Raw genomic sequence first — 25,266 nt, 5'->3', positions numbered from 1 at the left:
TAGTTGTAAAAATCAGATAATCACAGCTTTATAATTTCCAATTTATAACAACAAAGCTCTTTATTGTCAGCTCAGAGAAATTATTTCTACATATTTAAACCGTTATTTAGATGTACAAGTAGGACAACTGTCGTGTTCTGTCTTCTTGCTGTTCGTACTGTTTACATGTTACTTTCTCCTGTTTGTAAAAAGTCATAGATAAACATTTCCAATCAGAAGTGATATTGGGAATGCCCAGATTAGAAAAACAGCCCAGACTAAAGATAATGGTAAACTGCCATCCCCTTCAATGTTATCCCAGACAAGAAGTAGTTTTTAAAAGCCAGCTCATTATGATCATCCCTACAAGGAACGATCTTTTTTATCAGCAGTTATTTCACTCAATTCAAGAGCACAGTGCTTCAAAGAATAACGAAAATGCAACTTATATTAAATATAGGAAAGCTTAAAAGCATTGTGCTGGTGAGAGAATAAGAAACAGCGCATGGAAATGGGGAAGAAACAGTAAGGATGTCAAATATAAGGAAGAAAATCTCCAGAAATAACTGCTAAAAATGCATGCTGTTTTAATGTTGTACACACTTTAAAAAGGAAGAAATCTGCTTCAGAGGCACAGTCTTTCCAAGCCTCTGAACTCTATTCTTAAACCAGACTTGTCCCAAACTTGCAACGTCTTGCCCTTTGCATTCTTGATTTAGAATTTTTTGTGTAGTGTCACTCTATTTTAACCAGTTTTCTAATGTCTGAATTCCAGATATTTGGTATTCCCACAATTTTTGTTTCACTGCATAGTTTGACACTTCATCCACTTGTATTTCTGACTTGATATTAGAAATAAAGCTCAAAAATTAATTGCATGGATAGAAAAGGAAAGAAAGAAAGGGAGAAGAACTAAAATTTCATTTTAGTGACATACCTCACGTGAATCCACTGCTGCATACATAATATCCATCCAACCTTTAAAAGTTGCCTGAAAAAAATGCATTATTGCAGTTACTATCACTAAAAAAAATAATAAAAATTAGGTAGTCCTTATATAAATATGTTAAAAGTTGTGGAAAAGTGAGCAATATGTTATAAAAAATGTGCAGCACTTCTAAAGATCTGCTTGAAAGTATGATTCACTGGAATTTAGTAAAGAGAAAAAAAATGTTTCCCGAAAAGAAAAAAAACAATTCCTGTGAAATGTGTTTTAATATTAAATGTAGTTAATTTTTTTTGTTAAAAAAAAATCTCTGCTTTCTGATAAAGCAGTACAAGGTTCAGCTTAACTAGCAAATACATCCTAAAGGGATAAGAACGATTTCTAAGCAAACAATTCCTTCCTGCAATTTTCAGCAAATCTGCAGAATCACAGAATACTTTGGAGGATACAGGACAAATGAGACCATCTAGAGAAGACAGAGGGATACCAGGCACTTCTAAAAATGCCCTTCTCTCCTTCATTGTGCTATTAGCGAGATTTACACAGTACAAGGAAATATATAACGAAACCACATTGTGCTTCTTCTTTCTCATCCACTCTGAACTAACTTTTACTGAAAAAAAGTGAGAATGACTTCAAATCCAGTAACATGCAGACTATTTCAGGCTTAGCATTTTGATCAAAATTAAAACAAAAATGAAAAGCCTTGAAACATAGTTCTTCGCTATAACACAAGACTACAGTGTTCTTTAAGAGGAATTGAGCAGCTTATGGATAAGAAAAATATTTATGGAAGCCAAAAAAATACCCCAATTTCAGTGGGATAAACGGAAGTGCCCCAGGGTTGGGCTGCTCAACACATTTCCTTGAAGAAAACAAAACTGATCATGTTTTTTATGCAACTTACCACTTGGAGAAGAGCCAAGTATCCCATCCCAACATTATCAAAGTTTACATCATTATTTGTCCATGTTCCACCATAGAAGGAACAATCGCTTCTGTTATTGATTAGTCTTATATAATCTTTCTGGATTATGCATTTCGAAAATTTTTTTCCAAGTAATTTTACTCCTGCAATGTTAAATAGGAGCCAGAAGACGATACAGACAAGTAAAACGTTCAGGATTGAGGGGATAGCTCCCAAGAGTGCGTTCACAACAACCTTAAATAAATAAAATGAATGGAAAAAAATTATTTATTCACATTCAGTAGAACACTTTCCCCTTCTTCTTCTGTACCTATTTGAGATTCTCACCCATATAAAAAAAATCATAGATGATAAATGTAAAGCCAGCCTTCAGCCCAAATTCAAGCTTGTCTTAATTTTGTATCATCTGTGAACTTGCTGAGGACAATTTCTACCACATTCTTCTGCTTGTTAATTAAGTCATTAAGCAGTATTGGTCCCAGGACTGAGTCACTCGTAACCAGCTGCCAGTTGAACTTCATCCTGATGATCTCTGAACACTGAACCTGCAGCTCCTGCCGCACTCACAGCTCACCTACCCAAACCAGGGAGAATCAACAACTCCTCCGTCTCAGCCATCTCACCACAGAAGACAAACAGGTTTAAGAGGCAAAAATCACCCTTCCTAAATTCCCACTGTCTGTTTCTAACTGATTCCTTCTTGTCCCTCATGGCTTCCAGAAGGATTTGCCCCACATCCCTGCTAGGACTGCAGTTAGTGTCTCATCACGTTCTGTGATCTAACACGGGTCAGATGATTTGCATTACACAATTCTGTACTTCTCCCAACTGACTTTAAAGATTCCAGATAGTTTGCTCAGAGCAGCTTTCAAAATTGAGTTAGAAGAATCCCCTCTCTTATTAGGAAAATCCCATGCTATTTAAGTTGGAAATGATTGTTATCTTTCAGATCCAGCCTGGAGAATCCCAAATGTGGCACACGAGTCTGTTTAGATAACTGTCAAGACGAAGTGACACAAGCACAGCAGTCTAAATGAAAAGGAGTTACATAAAGCAAACAGTTTCCACTGAAGCAATGAATTAATGAATCCATCCCTCCATGCCCCAATCTCTTGCCTCAGGCAATGAGAAAAAAATAAGAAATGACATTTCTTACGCCATGAAGATCGATAAACTACAACTTCGATGGTACAGGTTTCTTCCTCACATTACAGTTTGTTTTCTATAATAACTAATTAACAAGTAATTAAAAAGATTTTTGTATATTAATTTCTTTCAGAAGAATTTGCCAAATATACTGGATGAAATTTTTCCACGTGTAAAGTAAACCAAAGAATGGGTTTCAGAGAAGTACACGTCTAAAAAAAAATCTTGTTTATTTTATGTTGCAAATTGCACTAAAACTGGAAACAGAAGAAAGTTCCAGTGTCCACATTATGTAATAATTCCTTGTGGTGGCACATTATTATTTTATTTCCTTATTTTTGTATTTACAAATTTCTGTGAAAGTGTTAGGTCTATCATCTCAAAATAACACCTATAAACTGTAAACCGGCAATCTGAGCCAGCTTAATGACATCAAGCCCCAAAGCAGAGTTTCAGGTTGTGATTTTCACAAAAACCTCAAATGTATCTATTACAAATTATGCACACGCGCACACACAAAAAATGTCCTTACCTTTATCCCTTCAAATCGTGACAAAGCTCGTAGAGGCCTCAGTGCTCTAAGAGTCCTGAGAGACTTCAGGGCACTCCCAGAGGAACAAGGTGAGGGGTCTTTAGAAACAGTATTTAGTCCCCAGGAAACAAATGACAGCTGTGTTGGGTGAATTGAAACTGAGATTATTAAATGGCACACAAAAATCTATTTTATTTCCATCAGCAGGCAATCATAGGCTGAATGTTACTGTATTTTTAACCAGTAAGTTCATGAAGAAAATACACATTCAAAGTTATCGTAATATAATTTTATTTTGTTCTTTCCTAGTATTTTAAAAATAATGGAGATCTGTCATTCTAATTTGAAACACTTCTTTTTTTTCCTTTTTTCTTTTTTTTTTTCAAAAACAGTTCATGCAAGTTTTTTGGATGCTAGAAATAACAACCAAATCGGTAACTATGGTAATTTCATACGCTATGAGACCAGAAAATTTTATTCAAATAAAATAGTCCCACTTTCTGCATAGTTATTCTCAGAAGTGTATACTGTAACACCTTATCATAACATAGGATAGTGATGTGGAAATAAAAATTATTTTTAAAAAGATAAACAGTCTTCATTTTAAATCTTTGTAAGAGAGAAAAAGAACTGAAAACATTAGAAAAATGTTTCAATAATTTCCTTCTTTCCTCCTATTTTAATTTGTTGTCTCATTGCCTAGTCGTTGGATATTTTCATGCTTTTCCTTTGTTTTGGACAGCACTGCTAGGTTGAGAGAGATTCTCCTGCCCCTCTGCTCTGCCCTGGTGAGGCCACATCTGGAATATTGTGTCCAGTTCTGGGTCCCCTCAGCTCAAGAGAGACAGGGAACTGCTGGAGAGAGTCCAGCGCAGCCACAAGGATGACGAAGGGAGTGGAACATCTCCCTGACGAGGAAAGGCTGAAGGAGCTGGGGCTCTTTACCTTGGAGAAGAGGAGGCTGAGGGGTGACCTTGTTAATGTTTATAAATACATCAAGGGGGAGTGTCAGGAGGACGGAGCCAGGCTCTTTCCGGTGACGTCCAATGACAAGACAAGGAGCAATGGGTACAAACTGGAACACAGGAGGTTCCACAAAAATATTAGAAAAAACTTTTTCCCTGTGAAGGTGACAGAGCCCTGGCACAGGCTGCCCAGGGAGGTTGTGGAGTCTCCTTCTCTGGAGACATTCAAACCTCACCTGGACGCGTTCCTGTGTGACCTACGGTAGGTGATCCTGCTCTGGCAGGGGGGCTGGACTAGATGATCCTTCAAGGTCTCTTCCAACCCCTGACATTCTCTGATCCTGTGAACTGTAAGTGCTAACGTCATGCTATACCTTCTTTGTAAATAGTCATAATACTAGATTTTTCTGTTGAATTTTCCTAGTACTTCACAACTTCTTATGCTATTTATTCAGAAGGTATCAACAACTACTATGAGAGAACTGAAAGTCAGCTGTTTAGATGTCCTTATTTGAAAATACTTAACTTCAGTATCTTCCCAGTGTATTGCTGACAAGCAAAAATATTTCATTTTTATATGGCAAGACCACATTATTTAACTTTGTCTTAATTCAGAATAAATACGTATACATTGAACATTGCACTTCTGCCATCTCACTATTGATGACTTCAGCATTTCTCTTTATAGCTATATAAAGAATTGCTAGGATTTCTTTGGTTGCAAAGCAAAACACACTTTTCCACGTCTAACTCTTTGATAGATGATTTTTCCAACAATACTTTTCAACCACTTTTACCATCTAAACTTCTCCCTTAAGGAAGGAACTCTACATTTTCTGTTTCTAAATGCTGGAGCTGCCAGCAGCTTCACATTTTTCTGTTGTCTTGATTAATTAATCTTGGTGTCATTAATTCACTCTCTCTCTACACTTGAAAAGGTTTTTATAAAAAACATGGTCCTCAATGACAGTGATATCTACTAAATTTTCTTAAGCAACTTCTGATGATTACTTACAATTTTCATATAAATTTGTCCTAAAGTCTCTTTCGATTCCAATTTTTTTCAGCTTTTGGAAACCCTCTTTTACATTTGTGTAAAATCTAATGATTTTACATGTAGTTCTAAATATAGAAAATATCAAAATTTAAAATGTAAGAAAAGACGAATATACTTACACATACAATGATGAAGTCAAGCCAACACCAGGCATTTGTGAAATAACTGTGCAAACCATAAGCTACCCATTTCAAAAGCATCTCCATAAAAAAGATGTAGGTAAATACTTTATCAGCATACTCTAGGAGCATTTTCACATTTTTTCTCTCCCGCAGATGAATATCTTCAAATGCCTGGAATTTTAGAATTCGGTTTTAAAACAGTTCAGTAGTTTTATGGAAAATTATTTTTAAATTGCACATGAACACAGTTTTACCTACTAAAATCATTATATATTAAATTATGAGCAACTACCACTTAGTTTTATACCTGTAAGTAAAAACCTTAATTGCAAAACAAGTACAATCTCAGTTTCAGTTCACATACTTTCAGTTCTTTACTCTCAACGTTTCTTCAAAAAATATCTGATGAGGGTCAAATATGGCTACCAAAAATTTGACTTCCCAAGTTAGTGGATAATTTTGAAGGTGTTGGCCTAAAATTCTTCATAATAAAGCTTGAATTGAACACATTAGCCAATGTCTTTCAGATACAGACCTTCTAAAACAGTCATCTTTAGGCACCCCGCAGAGTTGTAATACTGATATGAAAAAATATGACAAACTTCTTCTCTGGAACTGTTAACTCCTAGAGTTTCATATTTTTTCACCTAAACCTTGACATTACTTTGATGTCAGTAAGGGTTTAGGAAATTGTTTTATTGATTCCTATAGTTTATGGCACTGTTGACTCATGTTTAATACATCTTCTGCCTTGCTAATTCATTTCAAGTTTTTGATATTCCCAATCCATTCCAAATTCTTTTTACACTTTGCGTTATTTCCTCACCAAGCCTCTGGCAATGTCTTTATTCTTCCTTTCATTCTTTTCTCCCCTACCTTATAGCTCAATCTCCACTTTATTTCTGTTTTGCTGTCAACATTTCTAGTGACCTATCCATCCATTTTCACCACCACAATCTTCCCCTTACAAGTCCATGTCTCTCATTACTTTTACTTAAATTTTTTCTTACTTATGTAGACATATCAGAAGTCTCTTTCCCCCACTCTACAGTTCCTAGTATCCTTGTATCCTTCTCTTTTGCACTCTGTCTCAAATGCTCAGTGTGTCTCTGGAACACATCAGGGAATTAAACTACTTTCCTTTTTCTTATCCTTATTCAAATCTGCGTCCTCTTGCCTGACATTGCCTCTGGAGCTGCTAACTTTCTGTCTTATTTCTTGCCTTCAGACAAGCAAAAAAGTTGAAATGAGAAGTTATAGGCTCTGTCTTCTTAAGAGGAATACACCATCCCAGGTTCCCAGGATGTCAAAACAAAATGAATCTTTATTTTATAGAAGAGCAAATGAAGCACAGAGAGATCAATTCATTTGCTCCAAGTCACATGGCTGTAGTCTGTGACAAAGGCCAGGAATGCAATAGAGGGTGTCAAAACTTAAATCCATATTCACTTTCAATCTACACCAGTCCTTCTCTTAACAGCTCCTTATCTGACTGTGAAACCTCTTATTCTGTTATTATTTTTTAGGAAGTTCATAAGCAGTCAACACTCTCTAAGGAAACAGCAGGCTGTGTTACATGGGAGCCTGACCCAGATGGTCCACAAATTTTGGTTCAGGGGAGCACAGTAGCCAAGACAGCACAACAGTTTTGCAAGGATGACCTCAGCTCCAGCAGGTCTTAACAGTTACAGTTTATCACAGTCACATTAAAACATTAAATATTTCTTGCAGAAACACTTGAGTGTCTCTGCTATGTGTCTCCAGTGCTCTAGGAGAAGATCATTATGTATGTATTATAGCAGATCTGATTTGCTTCGTTGAATTTTTGACATGCTAAACACAGTCTAAAAGGCCACTGATAAGGTGGCAGGAGCATAACCAGGTATTTGGATCAAGTGAGCCCTGACACAGTAAACTCATCTAAAATCATTCCTGTGTCTCTCTTTATACTCCCACTGAACAAACACAGGGCAGAGCTGCTCCTTTGTATAGTTACCAACAATCTGGTAAAACTGATGCCCTCTGCAGTGAAGAAAACAGTGACGCTGCTTCTGGAGCTAAGTGGTCTTTGAAGCAGTGGTCATTCAGTTGTGCCTAGAATTAGGATAAATCTCTACAGAGCAGAGCTGTCACTTAGAATCATAGAATTGTCATGGCTGGAAGGGATTTTAAAGACCATCTAGTTCCAAACCCCTGCCATGAACCCTTCGCTTCCAAACCCCCGGCCAGGGCCGGGCCCCCCTGCCACTAGATCAGGCTGCCCAGAGCCTCACCTAGCCTGGCCTTAAAAACTTCCAGGGATGGGGCTTCCTCTAGTCCTACAGGACTAGCAATTTGACTCTGGGTAACTGAGAAGTGGCATTCATGTCCATAAATCTCTTTACCATTTCAAACCTTTTTTTCTGAGCAAGTCTGATAATCAGCCTTGTCTTTTTCACAGTTACTTTGATTTCCATCTGCTAGTCAAAGCCCCCATTCATTAGCAGTGATGTTCTTTCAGACTTCTGACTACTAACTCTCCCTTTGCTCTGAGCACTGACAACTCACCACATACTTTTCTACGCATTTGTTCTATGATTGCTATCCTTTAATTTACTCTCGAGCCATGGATCTGCCTGATGGTATGAGATCCCTTCATTCTAGCCGATTCAGGAAATTCCATATTGGCAAGCAATTTTATAAACAGAGAATGGACAAGTCCCTTTTTCCAAGAGGACAACTTTTTTGGAACTTTTTTTTTTTGTGGAACTCAGGAAATTCCATATTGGCAAGCAATTTTATAAACAGAGAATGGACAAGTCCCTTTTTCCAAGAGGACAAGAGTATCTTAGAAATGTGGAACTTTTTTGATGAAATCGTTATTGTTTTGCTATTGTTTTGTGTTCAACTTTGCCAGATCCTACAGGATGATAAATAATTACTCAGTTTCTTTCCTTACTTGAGTTTGGTTCCACATTAATAGAGAGGAGCCCTAAGAGAAATCCCAGGGAGTTCCCTTGGAAATTTTTGCCATAGAAATTTTAAAGCAGATAGTCCAAACCTATGCTTCAGTGGACAAGTTAAACTTAATGCACACAGAACAGATTTTATCTGGAAAATTCTGACATCTATCATATAGATCACTTTCACACCAGTTTGTTTGTTCCTTCTGCACTATGTAATGTTTTATTTAACAAATTACTATCAGTAGACTTAGTGAATATGTTTTCAAGTCAAAAATTTCTTCAGTAGAAATGGATATAATTGGAGTGGCAACAAGACATTGTCACCTACCACTTTACAGCCATCTTCACGTTTAGATTCTAATCATCTTAATTTTACTCAGAAGTTAGTCTACTTTACAAATTTAGAAGTACTTTTATTTTTTAAGCTTTCCTAAATAATTTCAAACCCTGTTTCAGCCTCCTAATCAAGCACACAAATATGTGAAGAACCATGTTCCATGAAGAACTGTGAAGATGACTATGATTCCATATATTTAAATATCTTATCCAAGTTGAGGAGACCCTTATAACTTCTAATGTATATGTTTATTATATTCTTGTCTCTCCCTGGGTGAAGGAATGTGAGAGTAAAAGAAATAAATTGAATATACTAATATAATTCTTTTCCTTTAGTGACAACCATAGATTCAAAATTTGAGAAATTAAATTAAATTTACCAGTGCTGCACTGCTCAGTACTATCATAAAAATTATAAAATTTTCAAACCAGCTATGTTTAACAATTCTGTAGCAGGTTTTTCTAAATTTCCACCAAGTGCTGGCTGGAAACTTAGTGACATCCACTACACAACATGGGAAACATTCCACACAACCTGAAAAGAGAAAGAACAGCACATTTGTTCCATGGAAAATGTGGAAAATAAAAAATTGTAAGATATTAATATCAGCTTCTACAGCCTATACAAAGAATGTGCAGGTTTACCTATGGGGTGATGGAAAACAAACAAAAAAGGCCATTTCTTCTATCTAAAAACCGCTTTTTTTTTTTGTATTTATTCTTTTTATTTTGAAAATAACTATTGCCTTACTAGTGGTTTAGCGAATTATTAGTTTAACTCATTATTTCACTCGATTGCATTGCAGAGACATTACAACTAGATTCTCCATTCCCTGTTTTGCACGAAAACTACCCTTCTTCATTAATCTGCAAAGGCAGTGGGATTGAACCGTGACGTTCAGTGAGGTCTAAGGAAGCAATCGAAGGTAGGCGACCACACTGGGATGAGCTGTACAGTCCTCTGAACTCCATTAGCTCTATTGACCAGACAATCACCCACTGAACTGGGAGCTCAGGCAAATTTTAGATAAAGATACCAGGTATCGACGTACGTATCCCGACTGACCCCCATCTGCCCCTTCAGAGGTGCTTTGAGTGCCCTTGCTCAAATACCTACTGTCTGGTGCCTCAATAGGAGAGTGATTCACACTCCAGAGATGGCATTTTGCTGCCTGAACACAGGGCTTTAGAACAATTTTAGGCTTCTTTGGATATCCTAGAGCTTCTGGGAGAGTTCTGCCAGCTCCGTGCAGTTGTTTTGCACACTCTCCAGCATCTCAGATGGTTCTAAACACCTGTGTTCAGCATCTCAACCCTGCTCCAGTTTGGTGCTGGCTTCAGGTATATTTAATTGATTTATTGTATTTAGAAACCAGTGTCTCAGGCAAACAGTTTCTGACAATTTGAAAAAGTTCCAAATAGATATCTTTGAATATCAGTTCATTAGGTGTCACCACAGTACATACAAGATTCTTACCTTCTGCAAAACAGTCCTTAGGCAAGTGTGACTTTTTAGGCTGGGGAAATACCTCCAGAAGAATAACTGGATCCACAGTGCTGGCGTCAGAATAGCTACCAGCATCACATTTCTGCACAGGTAAAGGGCAAAGAAGAAAATTTGTTTCTCATTAATAAGGTTACCAGATTTAAAATAAATCTAATTATCAAACACTGTCCTAAAAAATAATCTGCAGCACATAATTATCTTAATATTGCTGACCTAACAAAATGAAACCTCAAATAACAGCATAGAAAAGGCTGATCTCTACTCTTCGTTTCTACGGCTTTAATTTAATAAGTTTCTTGGCTTCTTGTAGTCATCTACATTGGACTTGCAGGAAGGAAAATGTTTAGAAGAGATTGTGTTACATTACAACTTCAGAGAAAACTCTGATTTCTTCATGCTAGTCCAATTCTCTTAATTTTCAGAGATATAAACCATGTCTCAAAAGGCTTGAAGTTGGGAAGGCCTAGCAGGAAAGAAACAGAATTATCTATAAAAATGGGCAGTATGTATCAGCTATGTTTAAAGTAAGCATGTTTCTTGGTTAATTTCCGTTTACTTATTTTGTACATTATGTTAGGCTGTAAGCCATGGCTACTTAGGAGAAACAAACTTATTATTACCTCTAGAGATGTATCATCTTCACAGGGATTATACTTTCTACTCTTTGGAAAATCCCAGCTTGTCCTATCATTGTTGAACAACAGAACCATTGTGATATTTTTAATTTCTAGCATATTCCACAACATGATAGAAATTATAATTACCTCTTTTTGCTCTTTCTTTTGCTGAGTTTCTGAAAAACCACTTAAACTTTCAGAAGTCCCAGAAATCTGACTGAAGCCACTTGAACTCCGGCGTGGCTCTCTACGTCTTAATCTGTCTCCCTGCATGAAATAACACAAAACAGTTGATTTTCCATGTTTTGATCCCTGGTGGTCATTCTTAAAAGTCAAAATTCTTTAATAGAATTAAAAGCACCCACAAAACTTAACATGTTTGTCTTTTTTACAGATAATTAAATAATATTTTTTTAAAAGGCTCATAAAAGAATGGGTTCCTCCTTGATTTCAAATCCTGTGGCCCTGTGGTTTTACTGCGGAAATGTATCATCCCTCAAGATCTACATTTAGCCCTCTGATGGATTCCTGCATCCAGTTCACAAAGCTATGAGGAATTGGCTCAGCAGCTGGACCCCGATATTTTTCAGGTAGAAGAGCCAAGGAATCTCAATCAGCCCCTAGTCCTTTTGTCACTACAAACTCCAAGCAATACGAGATTTTGCTTCAGCGGAGAAACAATTCCTGTTATGAAATGCTTATGGACAACACATTTCAAACAGTCACAGATGATTCTAAGGTGATCAGAAATTTCCGCTTCTTTGAGAACTGGTCCAAAGACTTTCCACTGATGATGCCTCCTCTTAAGATCAAAACCACAGAAAACAGATCCCACCAGTCCATCTAGACACTGACCATATGATAATCCATCCAGAAATAGCACCTGATTTTGATGCTTCTGCCATGACATACTACTAGGTAACCGCACTTTGTGCTCAAATACTCGTTCTGATAGATGTAAAATTTGGTGATATCACAATCATAACACAACTGACGCTCAGAAAATACACACTTTAACTAGTATAGCCATCCAAGCCTGGTGTTCCACTTGCTGCTCACATACTTTTTTAACATGAGCTAAACCTCATAATGCCACGCTATCACTTTTACCTATGAAGTACAAAAGCACAACATCTTAGAAAACCTCATGTATACATGAACATAGTAGTGGGAGAAATAGGAAGAAATTAATAAAACTACTGAAATGAAAATCATAAGCTACTTTCTGTAACAGGCTTTCTATCTTGCTTTATGTGAAGAACCGCAAACCAGCTCATTCTTCTGTTGTACAAGCCAGCTTCTACTGGTACTTCCTTTAGCACAGGTCTGAGAGGGGTTAATATTTTTGCTGTTCACCTTCTAGGAAAAGATTGCAGGGAAGGTATATTGGAGTCTAACTGCTTCTTACTACTACTGCCTGTGAATTAGGCAGGCTTCTGAAAGAAATTACCTTGAGATCTTTGTGTGCTGAGCTGAGCTGAAACTACTACTGTTTCATACACAGCTGCAGTCCTGTCAATAAGCTAACAGGTATCACCCCTACCTTCTACAGGCAAAAATATTTATATGGGAATAAGAATCTCAGAGGATTACCCAATGATTCTAAAGTAAAATGCATTAGTGCAGATAGATCATCACGTTCAAACCAGCATTCATATCCTTTCTAAGCAATCACATCACATATAATTAATGATGCTGTCACAAACAGAATTTTGTCATGACATATCACTCTCCTCAATAGAAAGTAATCGGGTAAAATTCCATTTTATTAAAAGTACAGCGTGTGATTAGAGAGAAGACAAGAAAGGAAAAATAGTGAAAAAAACAATCAAGTAAGCAAAATGGGAGAAAACATAAAGTACAAAAGTGGGCAACATACGAGTAATATGGACAAGCAGCAATGAATGCAATGAGGACACAAAGGGTTTATTTCAGTTGCTTACCCTAAACTGCTCAGTGTCTTTTATAATTCCTAGGGGTACGTAAGACCCCTATACACATGGCATAGTTAAATACAGCACAGGATCTACAGGAACTGACAAACACCTTTCTGCAGGTGCATTTAGAAGACTACGAGACAATCCAGCACCTCAAATGGCACTTGACATTTACAAAGTGAGTAGTACATGGAATCTTGAGATGCAGATATCAAAATGGGTTAATCTAATTGTGGCTCATACTCAGTGTCACCTGAGGTGTCTCTGTATAACAAAAAGAGTTCCTATAGCTCCTGTGTCTAATCTGTCAACCTTATGTGGATGTGACAGACACCTGAAGTATCTCAAATAACCTTAAATGCCTCTCTACAGGCAAATGAAATGCACCGTTATTGACTAGCAGAGCAGCACATACATCTCACTCACGTGCAAAACCCTGTATTTAGGTATCAGTATTTAAGTGACTAAGACGAGCTTAATGTTGTACAACACAACAAAATCAAAAGAGATAAACAGAAGTCCAAAGTATCACAGCATACTATGAGGATTTGAGGGGGGAAAAAAATTTAAAAGTATTTTTAAGGTGAAGCTTTTATTTGTGTTCCCTCCAGGTTCCATGCAACTGAGAAGGAATATACAAGCTACACAAGACATCTGCCTTCCAAAAATTCCAGGTGCTATTTGTAAGGAAAAAGTGACAAAAAGAAAGAATTTCTGTCTTGATCACACTTCATTTAGCAACTGACAGCAATACATGGAAATAAAACATACGGAAGCAGAGTTATGGCTATCAATCAGTCATAGAATGTTTTGTGTTGGAAGCAACCTTGAAAGGTCATTTAGTCCAATCCTCTTGCAATAAGCAGGGACAGCTTTAACTAGATCAGGTTGCTCAGAGCCCCAGAGAGAATGATGGAAAAGTGGATATTCAACTTCTTACTGAATAACTAAGACTATTTGGTAGCTCTTGCATTTGGAAGCTACTAGAATAAAAAAGAAAGTGAAATGGCAGAAGGGATAGCATTGATGTGGAGTCTTTGAGATTTCATTTACAGATGCAACTTAGCAATAATTTTTAAATATTAATATCCCTTACCTGTTTTCTGTATTCTATTTCTGTGCGTACAGTGTGCTCATCATTACCTTCATCGGAGTAAGTCTCTGCTACTGCAACTGGAACACACGTTCTACGACTGGTTACAAATTCTTCGTATTTCCTTGTTACTGAGGACCTCTCTTCAGTATTGCAATACTCAATGTCAAAGCAAGTGTTGTCTATCTCCTTTCTGACATCTGTCATGGCATAGTTATTTTCCTCTATGTCTTTGGCAGAAATTTTCACCAAAGTCGTCCTTTTTGCTGTTGGTTTGAGCCTTCGTTTCATTATTTTGCCACAACGATCCAAAATTCTGCCTTTTGCAATCTGCAGACCCTCGTGAATCCGTGCAATGGCAATCTGACACTTAGTCATCTGTCCACTTTCCTCTTGTCCCATCGAGGAGTCAGTACTGAAGGAACTCAGCAGCAAGGCAATGAATAGGTTGAGCACCTTAAAACAATTAAAGTAAGATGAAGACATTACTGCTAACAGAAAAGACATTTTGGAAAACCTTCCTTACATAAAAAAAACCCTCAATCTCAATTTCATCGACCACTTCAATGAAATTATTTACTATTGTACTAGAATATTAACATGGTATGATACGGCTTCTTCTGGAAGTAAAGAAGTGAGGGCTTGAGTTTATGAAATATTTTTTCACATGCTCTGATGTTCATAAAGTATGATGAGGTAGATATGCTGAAAAGCAGCAGGTAAAGATAAATTTTAACAACATCACTATCAAACAGGATCTGGTATATACCAAAAGACCAAGCAGATGGATAAGATTTCGTCTTCCAGTATATATATGTTAGAATTAGTGTATATCACACAAATTGAAAAGTCTGGGTAATCTAAGATTTTGATAATATAAGTTGATAAGCATTAAAAGCACTGAACAGTTTGGTTATTTGATTCTAGCAACATAAGAAAATGAAAAAGATCAGACACCAAGCTATCAAAAGCACTGCACTTCACTACTCTGGGTAGAAGCAATAATTTTGTGGGTTTTGCCTAGCAGCTACCTCTTGTGTAAGAAAGAGGAAGACGAGAAAAGGAAAAAGAGATAGAAGAAAAACATATATTAAGTAACATCTGGAAAAGAGAATAGTGTGGAAAAAGTGAAGTTTGCCTCAGAAAAATAATGCCATTGTAACTGAATACATTCAGTAGGGACTGAAAGATAGCTTGAAACTCACCACCAGGTTTCCTATCACCAGGACTAGTAAGAAAATGGGAAGACAGAGCCCTTTTCCAGCCACTTCCATACATTCCCACATGGTTTCAATCCATTCTCCACATAATATTCGGAATATAATCAGGAACGAATGACAAAAATCTTTCATATGCCAACGTAAATCCTTATCAGTGCTTATTTTAATGTAATTTGTATCATAATAACTGCCCAAAACCTGCTTTCCTACTACAGCAAAAATAAATACAGTGATAATTAAAACCAGAGTGAGGTTACCCAGAGCACCAACTGAGTTTAGAATTATTTTCATTAGAGTATTTAAGGCTGGCCAGGACTTTGCCAGTTTGAAGATCCTGAGCTGTAAATAAAACAAAAGAGAACAATGTGAGTGGCAACACCGCATAGATAGCACAGCACACAAAAAACAGACCCTGCATTCATCATGCTCTCTTTACTTCTGTAACATCATCATAATTTTTTCCCCCAAAGAAAGGTTTTTAATCGTTCTCATCCAAAAGTGCTGTGCTTAAGCTCAGATGGTTAAAGTTAGTGAGAACTGCCAAAGGAAAATTTCAAATTGTTTGCGCAGTTAGATATGAGCATGTGTAAGTCTATTAATATTAAGAGCAATAATAATGGTAACAATGAAGTGGCTTATAAGTACTTGGACAAGGCTTATGAAATGTCTGCATTTTGGACCAAATCAAACGTAATCAGACAGAAACTGAATAACTTATTTTTTCTACCTTTTAGCAAACAGACTTAAAATAGGATCTGGAAAGCCATATGGGATCTATCCTATGCACCCTTATGAGTAAAAAGAACATTTTTTAGTTAAAGTAGCATTCAGGGCTGTTAAAATTTCTCAGTCATGATACCTAAGATGTCAAATTTCTAGATGCGATGACTCTGAAAAGCTTTGAAGAATATTAGAGGTAATTTGCAAATACAACACTCTAAATGCACAGCAAGGATGTAAGCAAAAAATTTACATTACACAGACATCTCAGAGCTGCTACTCCTTTTCTCTAAGATGGAGGATAGCCTTGAGGAAAGCTATTTTCCAAATTTCAACCAAAAAAGAAAAGCTATGAAGGAACATTTGCTATCCTTAAGCTTATGAAAACACTCAGATAATGTCTTTTCCTAATTAAATTCTGAAATACAGCTGAGAAGAGCCACTGTAGAGACCTAACAGAGAACCAGTGAACTCACTGCTAGATCAAACCTCCAAGAGGGTGCATCATGTCAGAGACATACACAGTATAATAAACATAATAAATGTACTCTTTAATATTAATTTAATATTTGCTCTACTTAAACATTCATGTCTGGTTACTATTTACCAACAAAACTTATTTAACATATTCATCAGAAAAAGTATTTCACTGTAAATTTTTACAAAAAAGCTATACAGCACATGTACTTTTTAAAAAGAATAAAGAATTACCAGCCTGAAAGATGACAGGTTCTCTTTAAAGCTTATGAGGCCAATCATAACAACTATGCTATCAAAAATATTCCATTTTTGCTGAAAATAGTTGTAAGGATCTAGAGCAATGATCTTCAGGATCATTTCTGCTGTAAAAATCAGGGTGAAGACCTGGAAAGACGAAAAAGAAATTCAGTTGAAACTCACAAAAAAAGTGTGTCTCCTTATGGAACTGTTCCAGTATAAATATGGGTTTATAACTCCATAGTGACTCTACCATAGACCTAACTCACCTTGTCACTTATATAAATCATATCTCGGTAATGGCTTGACATGTCAGGGTGCTCCAGAGCCATGAATAAGGTATTCACAATAATGCAAACCATGATTAAGAGATCAACAAATGGATCCAAAATCACTAATTTCGCCTTCTCTTTTACTAGTCTCCAGAATGGGCAACAATTCCAAATGAGATACTTTCGAGCAAAACGTTTCAATAATGAAGGGCATCTCATTTTTGACTCTTGCAGTTCTAAATGACAAAGAGAGAAAGCGATATATGGATAATCTTAGGTAGAATATCATAGTGTGAAGAAAAAGACAATCAGTCATAAAAAAGATTGAAGAGAAAAATCTATCTCGTGAGCAGAACGGCATCATTTAAAAAAAAAAAAAAAGTTTCATTCATTCTATACAAACTAATCACAGGCTATTGAAAGGTCACCACCACCAAATCTCATAATTACAGACACAGGTGATATTACCCACCTCTTCATATGTTTATTTTACTACTGAAGGATGATAAAGCATCTGCATTAAGGCGAAATAATTGTCTCTGGGAAACTGACAATTTGTTCTGTGTGAGTTGTTTCTGTGAAATCACAGGTGCAACATGAGTTCAATAAAAGTCCAGGATAAAATGGAGACGGGCATCCCCCATATCTTGGTGTCTATTGTTGAGGATAGGGTCACAAGAGAAGTCAAGTTAGAGGAGATCTCAGGAGATCTCTGTTATAACCCTCTTCTCAAAGCAGGGTCAACCTTGAGGTGAGATGTCCTCTGTCTGATTGTCCTCGTGGTGAAAGCTTCTCCTTACATAGAGTTTGAAGCTCTCTTCTTTCAATTTATGTCTGTTGTCTCACCTTCCCACTGCGTAGCACTGTGGACAAACTGGCTCCATCTTCTTGATAATCTTTCTGCACACTGGAAGGCTGATAATAACTTCCCTCCAAAACCTTCTCTCCAGGCTGAACCAGCCCAGAACTGGGCAAGTGCTCCAGCCAACGGACTTGGCAGCCTTCTACTGAACAAGTAGCAAGTCCTCTGTTGCCTTGTCCAGGTTACTTAGGACAAAGCGTGTCCTAGGACACCCCCTGTGGTGCTCCATTTGTTATCTGTTTCCAGATGGAACATGACCTTTTTACTGGACGCTCAAAGCTCAAACATCCAACCATTTTTCTTGTCTAGCTGGTTGTCCACCCACACAGACCCTAACACCCTAATCGGGATGAAAAAATATCATGGGAGACAGTGTCAAAAGCCTTGACAAAGTCAAGGTAAATGAAAACATTTTTCTCCACTCATCCACAAACCCCAGTCATTCTATTGTGCAAGGCAATCAAGGTGGTCAGGCATAATTTACCCTTGGCAACTGCGAGTTACAGTTACATAAGATATGAGAATACATATTTTACTGATATTTACATTAGATTGCAGGATAATTTCCCTTAGTGACTTTTAAAATAATGCTGACTGCAATATTTTAATCTCTTAGGTCAAGTTACACAAATATGGTATGAAAAACACTCTAAAGAATGACTTACGCAAATTATCTGTAATAACAGTGGCTGCACTCATTAACCTCTGTCTTCGTAAAGGATCGTTAATAGAATCCACTGACAATTCATAGGACAGCAGTATCTGCCTCTTTAGTTAGAAAGACAATAGAAGACAGATTAACAAGGCAATATAGGCAATAATATAATAATTATGCCTAGAATAAGATGAATATATCTTTCTAAATACACGTTATCATGAAGCCTTACCTTTCTTGAAGAATGTAAAACAAAACAATACAAAAATATCATTGTTTGCCTTTGAAGGCAACGGACTTTTCATCAAAACCAGCAATATTTTCCAAGAAGTTGTTTGCTTTTGAAAATATTTAACAATAATAATAATGCCCTTATATAAGAAGCATAGAACCAATAGTGGCGGAACAAAGGAAAAAAATCATTCTGTGTTTCTAGTGACTGATAAAAAGTACATACAAAAAGAACACTAGTGTTGAATAAATTCTTGGCTATTTAACTAAGATTTATTGATTACTGAGGTATTACTTTGCTCTCTATTGCTGGTAAAATCCTTGCAAGAATACTTTTGAACAGACTAGTACCAGCTATCTCAGAAGAACTTCTACCTGAAAGCCAATGTGGTTTCAGAGCCAACAGGAGTACCACTCACATGGTATTTGTTCTCAGACAGCTTTTTTTTTCTCAGACAGCTGCAAGAGAAGTGTAGGGAACAGAACAAAGGACTCTGTGTAACTTTCATTGACCTCACCAAAACTTTTGACACTGTGAGCAGAAAAGGCCTGTAGCAGATCTTGGAACGATTAGGATGTCCTCCCAAGTTCCTCAAAATGATTATCAAAGATTCCATTAATGGCACATTAACACACACGCCCACACACACACTTTATAAAGTCTAAGTAGACAATTGTAAAACACAGGTTGCAAAGAACAGGTGAGACTCTGAGGTAGGGAAAACCAGAAAGAACAAAGATCCAGTACATAATTAGAACTACCAGCTGACACACACACACAGCATCTTACTATTCCCCTTCAGTACAACTTGATTTTTTTCATTTTCCCTCTGTGTAGAGGGAATGTAAGTAAAGATATGTCTTATCATTATTTCTAACTTTTATGATAATATGGTTTTTATGAACATATTCTATAAAACTATTATTCAGGGAATGAAACTGATATCCTTGGCCTATTTTGTTTAATAATAATTATTTCTTTTTATCTCTCTGGTGTTTTAATGACTTGAAAAGCTAAGCAAAACTTAGCTGATAGAACTGTAATGGAATAGACATATAAAATCAATTAACCATAAAGTGTTAAAATGGTCATTTTTCTATCTGTATTTTTTCAGAATCTAAAATATTCAATTAGACTATTCTTAGCACATCCCAGACACTGATGCAACTTGTCCTTACATTCCTTTCTACAATATTTGGTGTTTCAGAGGAGACAAACCTAGAAAAGCTTGTGTGCCAGCCTGACTAAAGTTCTTAATCTTTTCGTTGAAATTCACATCTGTTCAGAAGCATTCAGAGTTAGTGTTTTTAGAAAGGTTAAGAGCATTCCCCAACACTGAACTGGTTACTGCTGCTCATCTATCTCTAGCTGAAGTGATGAGGACTCCTCTGACAAATTGGAAATTAAAATAGGGGCATACACTAGAGAAATAGCCCATTTGGGTTCTTATAGAACTGACTACATCCTACCTAAAAGTTTCTAGCCAATATGCTTTTCCTTTTTGACTTAGTATCCTTAGCCTCTTTTTGTGATTAATGTAGAGAGCACATTGTGTGAAGAGCCTTCATTTGCAGCAGAGCTAAGTACTACCAGTAGTTGTCACAACATGAAACAAAGTGCCATGTTTGATGCAGTTTATATGACTAATGGTAGAACTCTACACTGGAGCAGCACACACTGCTTAGAACATGTTCTAAGCCTTCCTTTTCTTTTTCTTTATTATTTTTTCTTTTTCTTTTTTTTTTTCTTTTTTTTTTAGATATGGAATAGCAACATTTGTAGGACAAAGTGAGAACTGAGGTGTAGGGGAGCGAAAGGAAGCGAGTGTACAGGTGGACTAGCCATCTTGAAGAACCTTGACTGAAAACTGGCTTCTTCTGCTGTCAAATGATCATCTCTAAGTGTGCGTAAGACAGCATAAGACTACAACCAGGATCTCACATAGTCACAGTTACCTGGACCAGGGTCTTGGAATTATTCATGCACATAGTGTAGAGACATCTGTTAGCAAGCACAGCAATGTAGTTTAAACTCTGCAGAATATACTCCTGAAAAGTGGATTCCACTTAACACTTCTCATGCCAGGTTTTAATTACCTTTTTTTAAGAATTCCTATACAGAGATATTCATAACTCTGCCATACTCTGCACACAGGGAAGGGAAGGCACTTTGGGAAGGCTCTGAAAATGTTATTTCTGAAATGTAAAAATACAAATTGCATTTGGTATCCAGCCTGTGCAGATTTGGCAGCCTTGGAGAAGTACGGTCTAGGAACTAAATCAAATTTACCTCCTGGCTCAGTCCTCTCCTGCAACAGTCACAGACTTAGAAGAAAAATATTAAAAAGGGATAATCAGTCATAATAAGTGATTTTTACATTTATAGAAGATATGACACCTGCTATGAAAAGACTTTACTTTTCCCTCAATGGGTATAATAATACACTACCCTGGATTGCAACAGAGTGTTGCCTTTAAGTAAAGCAGAACCAAATTAGGTTACGAAATGGCATAACATTCGTAACACAGCAGGGAAAACACTAATGATCTCTATAAGAAGCAAATACTATACTAAAGGAGATGACAAATGGCAATTGCCACCAAGTGGATGATTTTGACTCCTTCAGCTCAGACACATAATTTAATATAGCTAGGATCACAGAATTCAGAAGAAATTCTGACCATGCTGACTGCCAGAACAAAAACCTAATCCATTTTAGCTAGGATGACATGTCTGATAAAAACTCCCCTACAGGGACACTTTTCCAAAGGAAGGAAGTTGGGTCATAACTCCTTTAGCTCTGCTACTGGAATATTTCCATTTTCTGTCAGATGGGTGGGAACAATTCTGATATTCTCCCAGAAGAAAGAAGAATCTGGAACAGACTGTCATGGAGGGCATAGAAAATACGTTGGCAGACAGAAGGGTGAGGGTTGATATCAAAATGATGTGATAATATGTGATGCTTTCCATCTCTTCACATTTAGAGATCCTGATCAGTCACAGTAAATGATCACAAAAGAAATGAAAGGAAGAAATACATCTCAGAAGGTGAATGAAGACTAGTCTGAAATTCCAGAATGCATTATCAAAGGCGTGGCTGGGTTTCAGTCAAGCTGTTGTCTGGACATAAACATCTGATTTTGCAGCATTTGTTTTTCCAGTGGATGCTGTTTGGTTTAAGTCACGAGAGAACAGCTGTTGCTGAACCAGTATAAGGGCATTAAAAGCTTTCTTTTTAGATATTGACAAAATGACTCGGTGAGATTCAAGTTGAGTAGGCTCTCTAGAAGTCCTCTCACTCCACCACTCCAAGCAGGACAACTTCAACTGTAGAGCCTTTTCCAGCTATGCTCTGAATAGCTCCAAAAAAGAAGACCTAAAAATTTCTCTGAATGATCTATCTGAATCACCTCTGTCACGGTGATTTTTTTTTCCACTCAATAACTAAGTGGAATTTCTCTCATTGCAACTTGTTCCCCTTGACCTTCCACTTTGCACCTGTAAGAAGATTTTGGCTTCTTCCTCTTTATACATTCTCATTAGATATTAGTAGACAGCAAGAATCAGTTTCTTCCCTTTTTCTTTTCTCCTTCAGGCTGAACAAGTCCAACCTCTCCAGCCTTCCTCACATATCATGTGCTACAGCTGCTTAATTATCTTGGTGGCCTCCACTGGGTTTGTGGGATATCTCAACATACTCCCTTGCTGGAGAGCTCAAAACTCAACACAATATCCCAGGTGCAGTCACACACACACTGACCATGCCGAGTGAAGACGCACACATGGTCTAAGCATTGAAAAAGTAACAAATCTATACTCTGCATGGATGCAGGACCATTGGTAACATGATAATAAGGATTTTTCCTGAGATATATGGCATTTTACCAGTGTCAAAGGTACTGTGAAAAAAAAATCCAAGCAGGAATTACAAGTCTTAATAGTAATTTCTTAATGGATTTAGAAAGGAATGATGACCAGAGAAGCCAGAAGTCACTGCTGTAATCAAGACATGAAATAGCACTTGTGGGATTCAGCCTAGTATTCAGACATCTGCATTTTATTTGTGCATAATGCATCTAAAATCCCATTATAATTGATGTTTGTTTCTTTGATAACTTTGATTCACTTAAACATAAGTGTCTGTAGCCATTTGAGATGGTCTACTGAGACATTTGGTATCTTAGGCATCCACAGTCTGAGACTAAGCAGACATGACACATCATGTCTGAACCCTTCCTTAGAGTAGGTGGAGAACAAGTAAGATGCTCTAGAAATCCTCTAATGTCACCAAATATCAATTTGTGACTAAAAAAAAAAATCTCCATTCCACTCTTGACACTTTAGAACACAAATCACATGTAGACACCAGCAAACAAAAGCCTGGAGTGCAATACAGTTGCCTGAATCCAGGAATTTAGTAGCACTTGAGATGCTACAATAAATTTGAGATATCCAGACAGTGCTGGAAGATGTGCCATAAATGCCAAAGATATCCAGGATATGCAACCTGCCCAAGAACATCCAAAATGGTACTAAATGCTTATTTTTGCACATTAGAAGTCTTAATATTGAACTAGCTGCAACCCTAAACACCTAGGTCAGAGAATTATCTGTGTCTACAAAAAAAAAAAAAGAAAGGTAAGGTCATTAGGGAAATCCTAAACCTTACAGGATTTTATGTTTGTTTATGCAGCACAATAGAGACGCTGATAGATTCTACCGCAGTTGTAAGTGCAGAGCTTTATGATGTGCCATAATTATGTTGCTGACAGCCACTTGGGACCTTGCTTTCCAGTCCATATAGCTCTATCTCACTCTGGTAACAAAAATCTAACTTTCAGATTGCTTTTTAAAACAACTTAATCCAAAGCATGCAAGAAGAAACGAAAAAAAAAAAAGGGCGGGGGGGGCTGCAAATAAAGAAAGCTTTTCTGGTCATCAAATTGTCATATCACATGCAAATCTAATGAATATATCTTCTATTTCAAATACTTACAAGCTTCTTGTGGCAGCGACCAGGCTGTGAATTAAACATATGCTCCTCTTTGTCATGATCATCTAAAATGAAGCTTTGCCTTAAAACAGGGTTTTCTTTCTTCAGCTCTTCTTCTTCTGAATTTTTCAAGTCAGCAACTGATATTTCAGACCTGACATCTAAGGCCTTATTAACTTCTCCTGCAGCCAACATCTGTAAAAAAATAGCAAAAGATCTGCCTATTAATGCAAGGCAAATACTAACGCATGGACTAGGACCATATACAGTTTAATCATTATGCTACCTGAATGCTTTGCACTATCAATTCTTACTTCTCAAACACAAACCTTCTGTAAAAAGGAGTACAAAGTGCTACTCACAATACTGAAATATAAAGCACGGTTACTTATAATCTACTGTAATTAAAGTTTGTCCTTGCCACTTTTGCTGTTGTACTTCTATCTGAATTACAGAATATTATGGTGTATCCTTTGACTCTCCTGTTCTTGCTTTGGGAAGGATCCTGAGCCCAAAGACAACAGAAAACTAAGGGCTCAAAATCCTAAAATGTTAAAACTTTCTTAACTATTAATCCTGTTTTGCTGAAAGAAAAACAGAAGGAAGAAAATACCAAGTTAAGCTTGGCAAGCTGGAATTTCAGACAGAGAAACGTAGGCCTATTGACAGCTGTGAAGGAGGAATTTGGTGAACCGGTGATGCCTTTGACCTTAATGATGAAATTCAATAGGTGCTAGAGCATATTTGTATTACAAGTCTGACTTTTCTGATTGTTGGAAGTAAATGAGAGGTATCTTCTATAAAAAAGTTACTAGATAAAATACATTTTAACACTAATTTTCAATCTATCTTGTTGCCCTCAGTTCAGAGCTTCACTTCTGCAAAATAAAATAAAAGCAAAGTGGTCCTTGGTTGCACACAGCACGAGGACTGAATGAACCTTGGCAATACTGTGCCAAGAGGAAACACCGTAGAAATCTCATGTATATCTATTAGCTCTTCAAACCAACAGCACAGTAACTACTGCTGTCTCTGGATGTCCTTCTGCACTAAGATAAAACTAAGGGCATCAGCCTGGGCAAAGACCTTCTGCATGCAGTCACTCAAAAAGAGGCATGACATCCCTTAAATAAATGAGAACAGTGGCTCTCAGAAAGCTTGTATTTTTAATCAATCCCAAAATCTATCAGCATCAGAACTTCCAGTCTTAGGGAACTGTAGAAATTACATTTCTTATGGATGCAAATTTATCCACTCATACTTCCTTCATCAGACTAAGCAGTAAAAGCAAAAAGGAATTTTTGTACACATCAGTAGTGGTAACGTACAAGAATGGGGCAAACCACAGAGTACAGGCACCTATGGAATCACAAAAAAGCTATATACTCATCAGCAAGCTATTCCTATACAATGTCAGATCTGCAAAAACTTAATACGACTTAGCTTGGACTCATGCTGTTTGCATTATAGAAATGTTTATAT

At 36.9% G+C, this 25,266-nt stretch overlaps 1 protein-coding gene across 1 annotated transcript in view; it reads right to left on the bottom strand.

The window, feature by feature from the left end:
* LOC104276805 (sodium channel protein type 5 subunit alpha-like) overlaps nt 1-23,979 on the bottom strand; it is a gene marked incomplete at its 5' end in the record, with an annotated part of 28,873 nt that extends 4,894 nt beyond the window's left edge. The window contains 14 exons of the mRNA XM_009873247.1: nt 917-970; nt 1,833-2,087; nt 3,532-3,669; nt 5,673-5,846; nt 9,337-9,491; nt 10,434-10,545; nt 11,228-11,347; nt 14,114-14,566; nt 15,316-15,669; nt 16,762-16,914; nt 17,037-17,275; nt 17,979-17,981; nt 18,567-18,669; nt 23,788-23,979. Of these exons, the coding sequence (XP_009871549.1) occupies nt 917-970; nt 1,833-2,087; nt 3,532-3,669; nt 5,673-5,846; nt 9,337-9,491; nt 10,434-10,545; nt 11,228-11,347; nt 14,114-14,566; nt 15,316-15,669; nt 16,762-16,914; nt 17,037-17,275; nt 17,979-17,981; nt 18,567-18,669; nt 23,788-23,979 (2,505 nt within the window). The remainder of the gene's footprint in view (nt 1-916; nt 971-1,832; nt 2,088-3,531; nt 3,670-5,672; nt 5,847-9,336; nt 9,492-10,433; nt 10,546-11,227; nt 11,348-14,113; nt 14,567-15,315; nt 15,670-16,761; nt 16,915-17,036; nt 17,276-17,978; nt 17,982-18,566; nt 18,670-23,787) is intronic.
* Nucleotides 23,980-25,266: the final 1,287 nt, after the last annotated feature.

This window comes from Apaloderma vittatum, unplaced genomic scaffold (assembly GCF_000703405.1).
Source record: "Apaloderma vittatum isolate BGI_N311 unplaced genomic scaffold, ASM70340v1 scaffold39877, whole genome shotgun sequence".
Lineage (NCBI taxonomy): Eukaryota > Metazoa > Chordata > Aves > Trogoniformes > Trogonidae > Apaloderma > Apaloderma vittatum.
Note: the sequence above shows the minus strand (reverse complement) of the source record. Positions and strands in the feature narration are given on the sequence as shown.